Source organism: Pantherophis guttatus, chromosome 11, assembly GCF_059756535.1.
Source record: "Pantherophis guttatus breed Tessera chromosome 11, ASM5975653v1, whole genome shotgun sequence".
NCBI lineage: Eukaryota > Metazoa > Chordata > Lepidosauria > Squamata > Colubridae > Pantherophis > Pantherophis guttatus.
The window spans coordinates 25,259,584-25,274,573 of NC_142073.1; the positions used below are offsets into that span (position 1 = coordinate 25,259,584).

The 14,990-nt window shown below is 48.3% G+C and overlaps 1 protein-coding gene across 2 annotated transcripts in view; it reads left to right on the top strand.

The window, feature by feature from the left end:
• Window positions 1-435: 435 nt before the first annotated feature.
• WTIP (WT1 interacting protein) overlaps window positions 436-14,990 on the top strand; it is a 54,450-nt gene continuing 39,895 nt past the window's right edge. The window contains exon 1 of one of the 2 annotated variants that reach the window (XM_087877141.1): window positions 436-1,354. In XM_087877141.1, coding sequence (XP_087733267.1) covers window positions 535-1,354 — 820 coding nt within the window. In that variant the 5' untranslated portion in view covers window positions 436-534. The remainder of the gene's footprint in view (window positions 1,355-14,990) is intronic. The other variant, XM_034425568.3, reaches the window with a different exon arrangement.

The following is a 14,990-nucleotide window of genomic DNA, read 5'->3' on the forward strand; positions in this document are numbered from 1 at the left end:
CTGGCACAAGCCGAGGCCGGGACTCGCAGCGCCACCTCCCCTCGTGCCGTCGAGCCAGACCCCGAAGGTCCAAGGCGGGCAGGCGCATGGCGGGAGGAGGGGGGGGCAGAAGCTGCAGGGGGTCCGGGGGGGCTCGCCCGCGGAGGAAGGCAGGAGGGGGCGGGGGGGCGTCTCCCTGGCCCCGCCCTCGCCCGGTTCAAGCCATTGTCTGGCTCCGGAGCGAAGCGCATTCCAGAGGGACGCAGCGCCGTCGGGCTCCTCCGCGCATTCCTGCCCCACACAAAGAAGTTCCTCCGCCGCCGCCGCCGCCGCCCGCACAAAGGAGGCGCCGTCCGGAGAGCGCCGGCCCGGACGGGGCAGCGCAGCGCAGGGGCGGCGAGCGGAGCGGCCGGGCGCGAGGCGGACCTTCCCGCGGCGCCTCCCCCGCGCGTGGCCGGCCGAGGCCGGGATGCCTGGCGGCGGCTCCTGGCGCCGAGACGCGGGGCGGCCGCGGCGCTGAGCAGCCGGCCGGAGCGCGTGGAGCCGGGCGAGCCCATGGCGGAGCCGGCGCTGCCCCAGGAGGGCGTCGGGCGGCGCCGGCGCCGGGAGCAGCCGCTGAACGGGCCCCCGCCGCCCTACCCGTCGGGGGAGCCCGCCTGCCCGCCCCAGCGCGCCCCGCCCGGCGAGGAGGCCCCGCGCTCCGAGGTGGCGCTGCCCTGCTACAAGCGCTACTCGGCCGAGGGCTTCCCGCGCGGCAAGGCGGCCGGCGGGGCCAGTCCGCGGGCCTCGACGTGCTGCGGGCCGGCGCCGGGGAGCGGCGGCGGCGCCCTGGCCAGCCCGCGCGGAAGCCTTTCGGCCGCCGAGGCGCCGCTCAGCCCGCGCTCCAGCTACGCCAGCACGGCCAGCGACGCCAGCAAGCCCTCCAGCCCGCGCGCCAGCCTGGCCGGCTCCTCCGACGGCAGCAAGCCCAGCAGCGCCCGCACCAGCGGCATCAGCCTGGGCTACGACCAGCGGCACGCCAGCCCGCGCTCCTCGGCCGAGCTGGAGGCCGCGGCCGGCCGGCCCCTGGCGCCGTCGAGCTCGGCCGGCGCCGCCTCCCTGGCCAGCCCGCGCTCCAGCCTCTCCAGCCACAGCTCGCGCAGCTCCCGCGGCTCGATGGGCGCCTACCCGGAGCTGCCGGCTCCCTCGCCGCGGGCCTCGCTGCTGCCCGACGACGGGCCCCCCGCGGCCGACGCCGAGCCCGCCAAGCTGCGGCTGCCCTGCCAGGTCACGCCGGCCCGGGAGAGCGGCCCCAGCCAGGTGGAGCGGCGGCTGGAGGCGCTGACGCTGGAGCTGGAGAAGGAGCTGGAGCTGCACGTGCGGAAGGAGTACTTCGGTGAGTCCTCGTGGGGAAGCGCCCTCCGCCCCCTCCTCAGGCGGGGCTCCCTGGCGCTGCGGTGGGGTCGCCCAGCCACGGACGGCTCCCCTTCGCCTCCTCTCAGGTGCCCCAAGGCCCCGGCTGCCCTGGCTTCCCGTCCTCCCAGCCTCTTCAGAGGGGCCGGGTAAAGAGCAGCCGAAGGCTCCCTTGGCCCCTGGCAGGCTGCTTGAAAGGCTCTGCTTCTGCGACTTGCAATCTGCCGCTGCTACGGCCAGATTCTTTCCCAAGCACCAATGAGGTCAGAAGGAAGCCTTTTCAGCCCCCCCCCAAGTGGCTCCCTCGATCCCTTCCTAGGGAGGAGAGCCCCCCCCCCCCCGCAGGTGGAGCTGCCTGGATTAGGTGCTCCGTCCAGAGGGCAAGGAGAGGGAGGGGTGCCGCCTCCCCCTGAATGCCCTCCCTGGAGGAGTCACTCAGCCAGAAATGAGCTTTTGCTGGGATTCTTTTTCCACCCTAACAAGACTAGTTTGGGGCTTCAGTTACGTTTCACTAGCTGAGCCAAGAGGGGCTGCCTAAAGTTGAAACCCCAAGTTTGGAGCCCAGTGGTCCCCACGGCCCCTTCCAACTCCAGGCCACCATGAGGACCGGAAGGGCAGCTGCATTACCAAGAAGGCCTCAGGCCGTCCTTTTCTGGGCCTTGCAAGTTTCCTGCAACATCTGGCCAGCTAGAGGTAGACGTGGCAAACTGACAGGCCAGGTGGCCCCTTTGTACCATCTGGCTGGAGTTTTGGCTGATCTGCCAATCTCTCAATGGGGCAGCCATCATTGCTAGCCATCAGGAATGGCCAGTAGAGAGAATCCTGGAAGCTAAAGCCCACCTAATGCCCTGTTTGAATGCCGAAAACGCCCCGAGGAATCCAGGCAGGTTTTGGATGTGGCTATCTGTACTGCCAAGGCAGCGTAGGGTATCCTTGTAGTAGCTACACACTTAATGGCACTTAGGAGAAGGAAGGCTAGAGATTTCTCATCTTTTAAGTGGAAGAAGGCTGGCAGTTTTCCTTTTTAATTTTCTTGTGCCTCTTCCAGGAGTTCCATTCTAGTTTTTGGAGTTTCCCCTTCTCCATGACAGGAAACTATTGTCTGTTTTCGTGGTGAAATGGAACTCCATGACCCAGAAAGAGTGTACCATATCTGCTTCTGAGTTGATGAAGTTTAGCATGTTTCTGAGGTGAAATGAGAGTGATCCTCTCCCTGAGGTCGAATCTTTGTAAGAAAAGACCGGGTGAGGGGGGTGCAAGTTTGGAGAGTTGCGTGTAATGACTTAGAGTCATCAGCAGAAGTAGACTGTCAAAAGCAGAAGTCATGCTCAAATTACATGTAGCATATTAGGCCTAATTCCAGGTCCAATATTGTAGGACAAACTGGACATAGAAGACAGCAACCAATAATAGGGAAGAAGAAAGAGAACAGTTGAGGGTATTTGGTATCATTAGCCTGAGGAAGATAAAATCGTGTGGAGGGGGGGTATCATAATGACTTTGGAGTAGACCTGGGCATCCTACGGCCTGCAGGCCACCTACGGCCCTTTGGCTGTTCCTGTGGGGGCCGCCAGGGCAGGGAGTAGCCCTATTGGTTCGACCCTCCACAACAGTCCCAGTTTCATATATGGCCCCTTGGGAAAATGAATTGCCCACTCCTGCCTTAGGCTGTCTAAAGGGCTGCCGTGTAGAATTTTGCAGCAGAATTCTTCAGAATTGTTTTAGAACTAGAAAATTCAGCTACATCTTACAAAAAGTGGATCAGGCATAATAGCCATTCAAGAATGGAATAAGCTACCTCAGAATATTTCATGGAAAGGTCAATGAACTGAAGAGTTTGGGGATCCCTGATTTGAGGTTCTCTGAGAGCCTTTTTAACTTTTTCGTTCTGTTTCTGGGAATTTTCAATGTCTGTACTTATTGCACATGCAGAGACAGTTTGGTGTAATGGTTTAGACAGCAGGCTAGAACCCAGAAGAGAGTGAGTTCTAGTCCCTCATTAGGCATAAAGCCAGCTGGGCAGCCTTAGGCCACTCACTTTCTCTCAGCCCTAGGAAGGTGACAACGGCAAATCACTTCTGAAAAATCTTGGCAAGAAAACTGCATGATCTTGGCCAGTAGTCTGCAAGAATCTGACAGGATTGAATGGAATTTTTTAAAAAATCACACAGGCAAAATCTGGAATGAGTTTTAACAGTGCAGCCTCTGTAAAGCCTGAGCAGTTTTTAAAAACATGATTCTACACTTTTCTTGTGATGCTCAGAATTCCAGCCTACAGTTTAGAACCTTAGTATAATGATTGAAATAATACAAATATATGCGTTATATTTTTCCTTTCAGGGAAAGCATAGAACATGAAAACATAAGCCTAAGAAGAAAGGAAATTATAACTAAAGGCAGTATATGCCAATTCCATTACCTTGTAACTCTTTGTACCTTTGTTTCTATGAAACAACCCTCTTGAAGCTTCCACCACATTCACACTTTTTTCATAGGCTACCTTGTGCTCTTTAAGCTTTCACTCCTCTCTGTTTGAGGTTCTCATCAGCTTCTTACCATGACTCTCTTGAGTCTTCCCTTCCTCTCCCACATAGTCTTTCATATATTTGTTTTTGTGACTGGATTCTGCTTGCTTCCCGTAATACAACCACAATTTGTCAACAACACAGCAGTGTCCGACATTCCTGCTTCTAAAGTGATATCTCAAATGTCAACAAAGGCATTCCTTATGCAGGTAGACCTTGACCTATGACTATTTGGTCAACAGTGTTCCAAATTACAACTACCCTGAACAAATGATGAGTTTTGGCTCTTCCAGTACCCTGTGGTCACATCTAAGAGCAATCGGTTGCCAAGTGCTGTGATCATATGATCATCATTTGCAACCTTCCCTATTGACTTCCCCAGAGAACCAAGAGCAGGGAAGTTTGCAAGTTGTTGAAATAAGTCTCCACCAGCCATGCGCCCTCCTCCAATCCCTCTGTGTTTCGGCTGGCTACTAGCACTCACTCACACTCACACACACACACACACACACACACAACCTTCCCCCCCAATCCTTGCTGCACTTCCCACCGACCTTGCACTCTCCCCGACCTGCATCGCTCTGACTCTCAAGTACCCTCCCTTACCCACACAGCTCCCCTCTCACACTGTCCCCAATTTGCAGTGTGCCTCTTTGTGTACCCTTGCTGGCTTAGAAATTCTAGAAGTTGGAAATTGCCAAGTTGGAAAAACACTGATATAGACCAAGAAATCAACTTCATTCCAAGGCTAAAACTATTTTCCTTAATTTTGGACATAGTAACAGAATCTTGCAAGTCTTTACTCTCTCTCCGCCCCACCCTGTCTGAGACTCATATTAATTAGGGAAGTATCTGTCTGTGTCTTTTGCCTATGCCCGTGATGGCAAACCTATGGCACACGTGCCACATCTGCGGGCACGCGAGCATTGTCCTAGCTCAGCTCCAGAGTGCATGCGTATGCCAGCCAGCTGATTTTCAGGCCTTTTGGGCCCACCAGAAATCGGGAAATGGGCCGTTTCTGGCCTCCGGGGGTGGGGGAGGCTGTTTTCGCCCTCCCCAGGCTCCTAAAAAGCCTCTGGAGCCTGGGGAGGGCAAAAAACAGGCCTACCGGGCCAAAAGCGGTGGGAGCGCAGGGGGGTCGTGCGTGCATGCACGGGGGGGGCGGGGTACATTGAATTATGGGTGGCTCAACCCCCCACACTCCCCCCCCCGCTTTTGGCACACAATGGCAAAAAGGTTAGCCATCACTGGCCTATGCCTTCTTGTTTTGGACTTAAACCCTGTGTTTCCCCTTGTCATTTTGGTAACAGATAAGGTCCACCCATGTCAAGGTTATCTGATTCCTTATAGTACTCTTGTAAGTCAGCTATGAGTGCAGAATATGGGAGAGCTGCCATAAGGCCCCGAGAGATACCGACACTGGAAAAAGAAAAGTCTGCTTGCCAGTTCTTCTGTATTGGCCCCACATTCTCATATTTAGAGTTCTAATAATCTGGGTTTCCACTAGCGGAACCTGGAAGAGGCCGTCAAGTCCACTATTTGGCCAGCTTGTTGTTCGGGTGCTATTTGAATGCATCCAGTGAAGGGAGTCCCTCCCCTCTTTGGTTTTATTCTTGTTAAACTTTTTGTAAGGTTGTACAGGAATATAATCCAACTGAAAGCTACCTCCTTGTAAATTCACTCCTATTCTGTGTCTTCCCTTGGGATTGATGGAGAGCAAGTGTTGACTTCTGTACAGTATTTTAGATATGGGAAGACTTATTGTTTGTCTCCCCCTTTCAGATTTTCTCAAGGCTAAATACAGTCAGTTTGCTCGGTTTATATGTTTAGGACTTAGTTCCCAGTCTTTTTATCATTTTCATGCACTCTCTCTCTTTTTCTTGTACCTGTCTGGATGGTAATTGAGGCAGAGACTAAAGTAGAGCTTTTACGCCCTAGGATTTGTCATAATCCTACATAATTAAATTGGGCTTTTTCATTGCTGGAATCCATTTCACATGTATGTATGTATAAACACACCATCTATGTATGTATGTATACACGCACTTTGCACCTCAATTCTGTACATCTGCATTAGATGTTGTTTTTGTTAATCGAAGCCTGCATTTCATACTGTTATTTTCAAACCATTCTCTAACTTAACTAATAAGTTTGAAGTTGCTAGTTATTTGTGAGTTTCCATGTATGTTCCACCCTTTCCACTAGTTTTAATGTTTTTGTTTTTAGTTGCCAGGGGTTATTGAATATTTCTGTTCTGTACCCTTACTTTATGGGCCACGTCCTTCTCTTGGCAAGAGCTTCTCCACTATTGTCTGTGGATCTGTTAAAACCTGTCATATTTAGACCAGTTCATTTTCAATCTATAGCTCAAGGCTGAACTGTGGAATTTTTGGTGCTCTCTGAGCTTGGTTGTTTGCTTGCATTGTTTCGTTATTCAACTAGATAACATAATTGGTGCATTGATGATATTAGCTAGTCTGGTACTGAAACGTCTGCTAGCAAATAACCAAGCTCAGAGAGCATCGTGGATTCTCCAGTTCAATTTGTTTCTCATCCTTCTAAAACTTAATTCCCCTTTTTGAAAATTTGTTTTAGAATATTCAGTCAGCAGCACATTCAGTGGGATGACCCTTGGAAAATGGGTGGTGGGAGGAATTCCAAGACTAACCCAGCCCTTGTGATTTCATTTAGCAACCAGTCTAAAGCTACTGTGGGTTTTTTTGTGCCTTGAGATATTCTCCATCTGATTATTTATTTGTAATTTTTTAAACATTTGGATTGTCTGCAAGGAAACAAAAGAGCATCTTTGAAACAGATACCTGAATATTAGTTTAAAAAAAAATCAAAGCTGCTACAAAAGAAAGCTTTCACTTTCAGTTATTGGAATTCTCTAACCCTGTGTCTTTCTTCTTCATAAATTTTGCAGAATTGACTCTGTAACTCATACTTGGAAAGAATTGCTTTCAATTTTATGCACCTGCCAAGCAGCCTTAGAGATGTGCCATACATGCATAAACCTCATATGATAGTTCCCGGTGCATTTTTATGATAGACCCTGAGAGACACGGAATGCTGCATCTGAGTGCCACATTTTAAGAAGGATATTATAAGTTAGAATGTGTCCATTGCATGATGATTTAAAGATGGGGAAGCATCTGGAAATGACAGAAAGGGCTAAAAAATTTAGTCTGTAGAACAGTAAGATTAGACATGCAAGCCTGCTTTTTGAAACATGGCCATGTAGAAGTGTCTTGTGGTTGCTCCAGAGAAGGACTAGAACCAGAAGGAAGAAATTGCATGAAATAACTTCGGTTCAACTTTGGGTGAAGCTTCCTAGAAATAAATAGCTGATATTGTAAGTTTTGATTTGCTTGAGGCTCTGTTGTCCCTTCCAATAATGTGATTCTTGGAAGTTAGGTTATCAGATCTGCTGCTATGTTTGAAGATTTTTTTCCAAATGAAGACTTCCTAAAATAAATGTTCATTAAGTGAGCAGTGAAGGTTGCACTAATTTCGGAAACTGAATTACCCGTTTGTGAGTTCCTTTTTTTACCCAGACAGAATTTTCACACTGTAGTGCCTTGAGTTCAGGCTGGTTACAGCTAGTGCATTCCTCTAGAAGAGCGTAAGGGATCTTGTCCCCTGCTGGTTGATCCTATGAAATTCTAGCTGCTTATGACTGTAGGAGTAAATCTAAGTGAGCTGTCATAGTATTTGTATCTGGCTAAGAAAAAGGGCTATAATAGTTGAAGACGTGTCTTGTCACTGTTAATTTGCTGGGTGGTTTTAGGAAAGTCACTGAAATTATTATTGTTGTTGTTATTACCGGTAATAATACAACACAACACAACACAAAGTTCTTGTCAGAACTGCAGCTAAATATGTGAAGAGCTTTAATGTATGTTAAAGCTCTTTGTATAGTAAAATACAAAGATTAAGTAATTTTGTTATCAATTTTGAATAAGAGTATTTTGCTAGATGTCGTTATAGACCCAGATTGGGAGAATTCTGTCACTGCAGAAGAAATGCCTGGGTTACTTTTTTCTATCAGTGGAGAAGAGACCTAATCTCTTAACTGGGGGGAGGGGGGGAGAAAAGTATTCACTAGAAACAGGAAATGACTGAAATGTATGTAAACATGGTATTAACTATATGTTCTCTAGATGTTTGGAGACTACAACTCCCTGCTTGCTCAAAATTTATTTTATTTATTTGTTCAACTTGTATGCCGCCTTTCTCCAAAGACTCAAGGCGGCTTACAATGCATTTAAAAACCATATATAAAACATTAAAAGTTAAACCATTAAAAACAATTAAAAGCTCATTCACACCATTCATGGCCGGATCTTGCCAGATCGCAACAGCGAGATCAACGGCCTCAGGCCTGCCGGAAAAGCCAGGTCTTCACCGCTTTCCGAAAGGCCAATAGGGTGGGGATGGTCCGGACCTCAGGAGGTAACTGGTTCCAGAGAGCCGGGGCAGCCACAGAGAAGGCCCTCCCCCGCGGGCCCGCCAGCCGGCATTGTTTAGCTGATGGGACCCGGAGGAGAACAACTCTGGGATGTTACCGGTCGCTGGGAGCTATGCGGCAGAAGGCGGTCTCGAAGATACCCTGGCCCTGAGCCATGTAGGGCTTTAAAGGTAATAACCAACACCTTGAATTGTGACCGGAGACCAATAGGGAGCCAGTGCAGCTCGCGGAGAATTGGTGTAATGTGGGTGTACCTAGGTGCACCCACGACAGCTCACATGGCTGCGTTCTGGACCAACTGTAGTCTCGAAACACTTTTCAAGGGTAGCCCCATGTAGAGCGCGTTGCAATAATCTAACCATGAGGTGACAAGGGCATGAGTGACTGTGGGGAGAGCCTCCTGATCCAAGTAGGGTTGCAATTGGTGCACCAGGCAAACCTGTGCAAAGGTTCCCCCTAGCCACAGTTGAGAGATGTTGCTCTAATCTTAGCTGTGAGTCTAGGAGGACACCCAAATTGCAAGCCCGTTCTGAGGGGGACAGTTTCCCCCCCCCCCCAGGACCAAGGATGGACAATCGACATAGTCTTTAGGAGGCAATACCCACAGCCACTCGGTCTTGTCTGGGTTAAGTCTGAGCCTGTTGACTCCCATCCAGACCCTCACGGCCTCCAGGCACCGGCCCATCACATCCAATTGTGGGGATTGGAAAGGCAGGACTTCTGGATGGTGCTCACTTAGGAGAAACTCAATGTTTAGAGTCACCATGGGATCATCTTGATAAACTATGTCTTTATGGATCTCATAATTAGCTGATAAAATTCACTGCCATTGTGAAGTTACAGATGACAGCTTGGGTGGCTTCTGTGTTCTAAATTCGTAGTGGGCAGATACAATAACTGTACCAAATGACCTGGATGACTGAGAATCTCCAAAGACATTTACAATAAGTGTACTTGATTGCAGAAGTTCTCTGCATTGGAAAGCACAGAGGTAGGTGCTAAACAGAGACAAAAGGAGTCTTTATCTTATGCCTTTTCTAGAAGCATCTGAGCAGGTGCTGCTAAGAGTGGGTGCCGGATTTGCATAGCACAGCAACACTCTATGTGAAGAGTGGGATGGGCAGGGCACCGAGGCTGACCGAATCACTTTTTGTTGGTCTTTTTAATAGGCTTGTCCCAAAAAGGGGGCTGTAGCGTTTTTTCATTCTTCAGATACTCCAGTGCCTCTTTGAACAATTTTCCCAAGTGAAATAGCATCTGTTTAGTGGAGGGAAATGACCACGATCTGCTGTACACAAATGTTCTCCCAAAGTACTAGAATTGTCCATAGGCCAAATTTTATTTTCAGTACATAACTTTGGCAAACAATGCAGCTGTGTTTTCTTCCAGTGACTCGGCAAATGCTACTCTTTGTTCTTGTTCTCTGGTCTCATGTAATGAGTATTCCTTCTTGCCCCTTGCCAAGAGTTCCTTAATTCCATTCCTAAAATATAAGCGAACGTGCTAAATGTACACGTGCAAATTTGCAAGTGGTGCTTTCTTATTTTATTACAAGAATCGGCATTTGTTTCTCGTGGAATTAGGGAACTTCTTTGACCTGGTTTCTGCAAGAGTTTATTTATTTATTTATTTATTTATTTATTTATTTATTTATTAAATTTATATCCCGCCCTTCTCTCCGAAGGGACTCAGGGCGGTGAACAGCCGAGAATTAAAATAACATACAATATAAAAGTTAAGATAATTAAAAATAAATTAAATTAAACGGCCTCCCAATTTAAAACTCCTATCTATACAATTAAAACTAACCCATAAAACCTATTCAGGCCAGGCTGGCTTGCTGAAATAAAAACATCTTCAGGGCCTTACGGAAAGTGCGGATATCCGGAATCAGCCGTATTCCGGGAGGTAGCTCATTCCAGAGGGCGGGTACCCCCACAGAGAAGCCTCTCCCCCTGGGGGCCGCCAGCCCACATTGCTTGACCGACGGCACCCTGAGGAGGCCCTCTCTGTGAGAGCGTATTGGCCGGTGGGAGGCTATCAGTAGCAGAAGGCGGTCTCGTAAATACCCTGGCCCTAAGCCATGGAGCGCTTTAAAGGTGAGAACCAACACCTTGAAGCGCACCCGGAAGACCACCGGGAGCCAGTGCAGCTCGCGCAGGAGAGGTGTTATATGGGAGCGCTATGTCACTCCCGTAATCACCCGCGCGGCCGCATTCTAGACCATTTGGAGCCTCCGGGTGCTCCTCAAGGGGCGCCCCATGTAGAGAGCGTTGGTGTAGTCCAGGCGAGAAGTGACAAGAGCATGAGTGACTGCATAAGGAATCCCGACTCAGAAAGGGGTGCAACTGGCGTATCAGGCAAACCTGATAAAAAGCCCCCCTGGCCACTGCCATCATGTGCTCTTCTAAAGACAGCCGTGTGTCCAGGAAGATGCCCAAGTTGCGAGCCCCCTCTGTGGGGGTCAATGACGCCCCCAATAGCCAGCGATGGCGCCAGCTGGCTATATCGGGATGCTGGCATCCACAGCCACTCGGTCTTGGAAGGGTTGAGTCGAAGCCTGCTCCTCCCCATCCAGACCCGCACGGCCTCCAGACACTAGGACATCACTTCAAGGGCATCTTTGGGGTGGAGATGTACAGCTGAGTGTCATCAGCGTACAGATGGCATCGCACCCCAAATCCACGGATGATCTCACCCAGCGGCTTCACATAAATGTTGAACAGGAGTGGCGAGAGGACCGACCCTTGTGGCACCCCACAAACAAGGCGCCTCGAGGTCGACCTCTGCCCCCCTGCCAACACAGACTGCGACCGGTCGGAGAGATAGGAGGAGAACCACTGCAACACGGTGCCTCCCACCCCCAATCCCTCTAGCCGGTGCAGCATGATACCATGGTCGATGGTATCAAAAGCCGCTGAGAGCTCTAATAGGACCAGAACAGAGGAGCAACCCCTGTCCCGAGCCCTCCAGAGATCATCAAACAATGCGACCAATGCCGTTTCCGTGCTGTACCCAGGCCTGAAGCCGGACTGGCACGGGTCTAGATAGACGGTTTCATCCAGGTACTGCAGGAGCTGTTGCGCAACCACACTCTCCACAACCTTCGCAATAAAGCAGGTTTGCAGGGTTCATCCTAAGGACCAATTCATTTGGCACCAATGACATTGAGCAAAGGTTCTTCTGTGGGTCTCCAGTGGTAAAGGTGCAGGGATGTAACTGACAGTTTTTCTCCCATCCCTCGGTCCCTGCTAGAACTTGGGCAGCCCCCCTTTCCCACACACATTGGCTGAGTCCCTGTGAGGCAAGTCGAGCAGAGAGAGAGTGACTGAACCAAGGTCACCCTTTCATGGCTAAAGTGGGACTTGAACTCACACAGTCTCTTGCTATCTTGTCTGGTGACTGGCTCCCACCATCTTCGTTTCCCACATCTGGATGCGTCTGTCGGTGTCCTTCCTACAATCCATTGCTGGATGCATATTCCAGGAAGAATGACTTCTCTGGTCTTGGCCCTTTTCCACTCATATCTCTGGCTTGATGCAGAACATTTGATGTACCTGTGTAGTGGTCCTACAGCCCTGCAAGGACCTTTCAAGTCAGAATGTATTGCATTTCTTCCCTGAAATCACCTGCTTAATTATTTCATGGTTTTGCTCGGTGTCAGCTTTAGGCTGACAGACACATATTTATCTCTTGTCCCTTTTTTGGAAAATACAGTAGGAGCAATATTTGCCCATTTCTAATTCTCCCGTTATTTGTTTCTATCCTATCAGTTTTTCCAAGCAGTAGATCTTCCCCTATTTCATATATACATCTTTTTTTTAAAAAAAAAAAGCTTCGTCTGTAACCATCTTTTTTTTTAAGTCAGCTCCTTTTTTTATATAAACTTGGTGCATGGGGCCAAAGATAGAGGATACTTTTGTTTTTTCATTAAAGTAAAGCTCTTCACTAAAAAGCAAAGTTTACCAAGGGGCATACGGTAACATTTACTTAAAAGAATGAAATGTTAATGTAACAATAATACATTGAAAAAGAGAGTCTCCCTTACTCGCTCTTGATCATACTGCCAAAATTTGGCCATAAAGCCACCCTCTCAGCTAATTTTGCCTGTGATTTGTGGGGGAAAGACTGTATCCATCGTCCCCTCCCGAATCAGCTGCCCCACTAGATTCCCTGTAGCTCATGGGTGCTGAAAAATGCATGACATGAGCACCCAGAAGTTGGCGTCTTCAAACCTGGAGCAGCAGTGCAGAATCTGTGGCAACTCCGTCGGTAACTGGGCCGTCCCAACTTCCCAAAGCAGCCCCTGTTCAATGTATTTCATGTGCTGGAGAAGGAAGGCCCTCCGTGGTGCTTTCGAGGAAGCAGGTCGAGCTCCACCTTTTGGCTCCTAAATCAGAGCTTCTTCTCTTACATAATTTCTAGGGTGAATGTTACATCCTGGAACTGAAATCAAGTGACACAAGTTTTTATTTCCACATAATTCCATCTAGATATTGTACAGTAAAGGTGGTATCTGTGTCCGTTTTTCCTCCTTGGATACAGATGGGGGAGGGAACATATACGTCAAATTTGTGCTTAAGTGGCTTGGACAGATGTTGGCATTTGCTTGTTCCAGGATTCCCTCCCAGCCCAAGTGTTTCAATCCGGCCTCGCCACCCGGTTTCCACTTCCCCAGCTGTTGGCCTGCAGGGTTGGCCAGCCTTGGAGGCAAGGTAGAAAAAAGAAAAATCTGGATCCACGGCTGGGAATTCCTCCTGACAGCAAACATGTCTGATTCCCAGTATTTTAAGAAAAGCAGCTAAAAATATTGTTCACCTACCTTTCTTAAGAGACTTAGACTCTAATCTCTTTCCACCTCCCATCTTTCTTGAGAGGCAGCTCTTTTTCTGACCTGTTACTTTTAAAACGAGGGCAGCCTTCAAAAGCCCCTCTGCTCTCTCTCGGCCCCGTGGCTCTGAGCTGCAGCGTAATGTGAAGATGTAGCCGCCACAGAGCCCCCCACACACACACACACACACTCCAAGGCCCTGTCGCCCAGAGCTCTAGCTGGCCTTCACCATCTCCTGGGGGAGTTGAAGGTCATAAGTGCGAATGGGCTGCCAAGTGCCCAGATTTTGATCAGATGACTTGGGGGAGTGCTGCAATGCAAGTCACTTTGTTCAGCGCCATCGTGGCTTTGAACTATTGCTGAACAAATCGTCATAATCCGAGGGGTACCTGCAGCCGCCCGTTGGCCCCTGTCTGATGATCTTTGCGCATCTCATTTTATTCCTTACTCTCAAGTAGCATCCATTTAACTTGAAAGTGTTATTTGTTGTCCCTGCTTGCTTTTTATTAGATAATTTCTTGTGGATGTTTTTATCATGGTTTTCATTCTTTAAATTTTGCAATAGTTTTTTTTTTTTTTTTTTTTTTTTTTGGTGCTTAAAGTGATATACACGTGAAAGGCAAGATACCAGTTTCTGCATATTTATGTGTTGCCCATATCACACTAGAAAGCGGCTGTGGGTAGCTAAATGTATTTATATTATATTTATATATTATATATTATCTTTATATATAAATAAAAAATTGGACATTTCATGTAATTGACAATGGAATGTCAACAGTTGCAAAATCTTTTCTTAGCTTTTGTGCACTCATGATGCGATGGGCATCTATTCGTCCAAGGCATACATATTTTGCATAAACTACATCAGGAATAATTTCAGTTATATTGATGACTTACATGCTGAATGTTCTAGAAAACGCTTTTTTAACCTGGCAGTTGTTCGGTGATTCCATTTTTCAATTGAATGCATTGCAGTCATCAGGAACTTGCTAATAGTTGAAAGGTTGAGGAGGCAGATAAAACACAACGGGCTCTCTGGTACAATGCTGTTTCCCAGGAGAGGATTATGCATGAATCGATTGAAGGGGGGTTGGGGGGTGGCAAGAGCTGGCCATGTTTTATGAATGAGTTTGCAGAAAACAAGATGTTTCATTAAGGATGTTTGGGCTGAAACTCAGGGAAACAGTTTCTATTGTTCTGAAACATTAACAAAGTCAGTTAGTTAGTGTTGTGCTCAGATTCTGAAAGTTGGAGGAGCGAAAAGTTGCCCAAAGACCCTGGAAGAATTGTTAGTATTATTAAGACACCAATTAGGGACAAGGGGTTGAACTGAACGAGGGATCAGTGCTTATTCTGTAGGAATGAGCCCCAGTCCAAACGCAAGGTAATATTTCCTTGGTGATTGTCTATAAATCAAAAATGGTATTTTCATTTTGGGAAGTTGTTTGCCCAGAATTTTAAAATCTTCCTTCTGAATGTAAAAACTAGGTAATTTAATACCAACGTTTTAATCCATTTGCTGCCATGTGATGATGTGAGTTCTCCTTTGCTGGAGGTCTTCAGAAAGGTCAGGGCCATTAGGCAATCATCTGCCAAAGATCCTTCCAGTGAATCTTGTTTGAGCAGAGGGTAGAGGATGGATTACGTGACCTCTGTTGCCCTTCCAATTTGGTCATTCCGTTCTTCTCTTTATAGCTAAAAGGGCTTTCTTTCTAATCCCAGTTTTGCAATATGAGAGATTACATTCTAATGTACATGTGGCAAGAAAATATATTAGGAAGAGAACTAA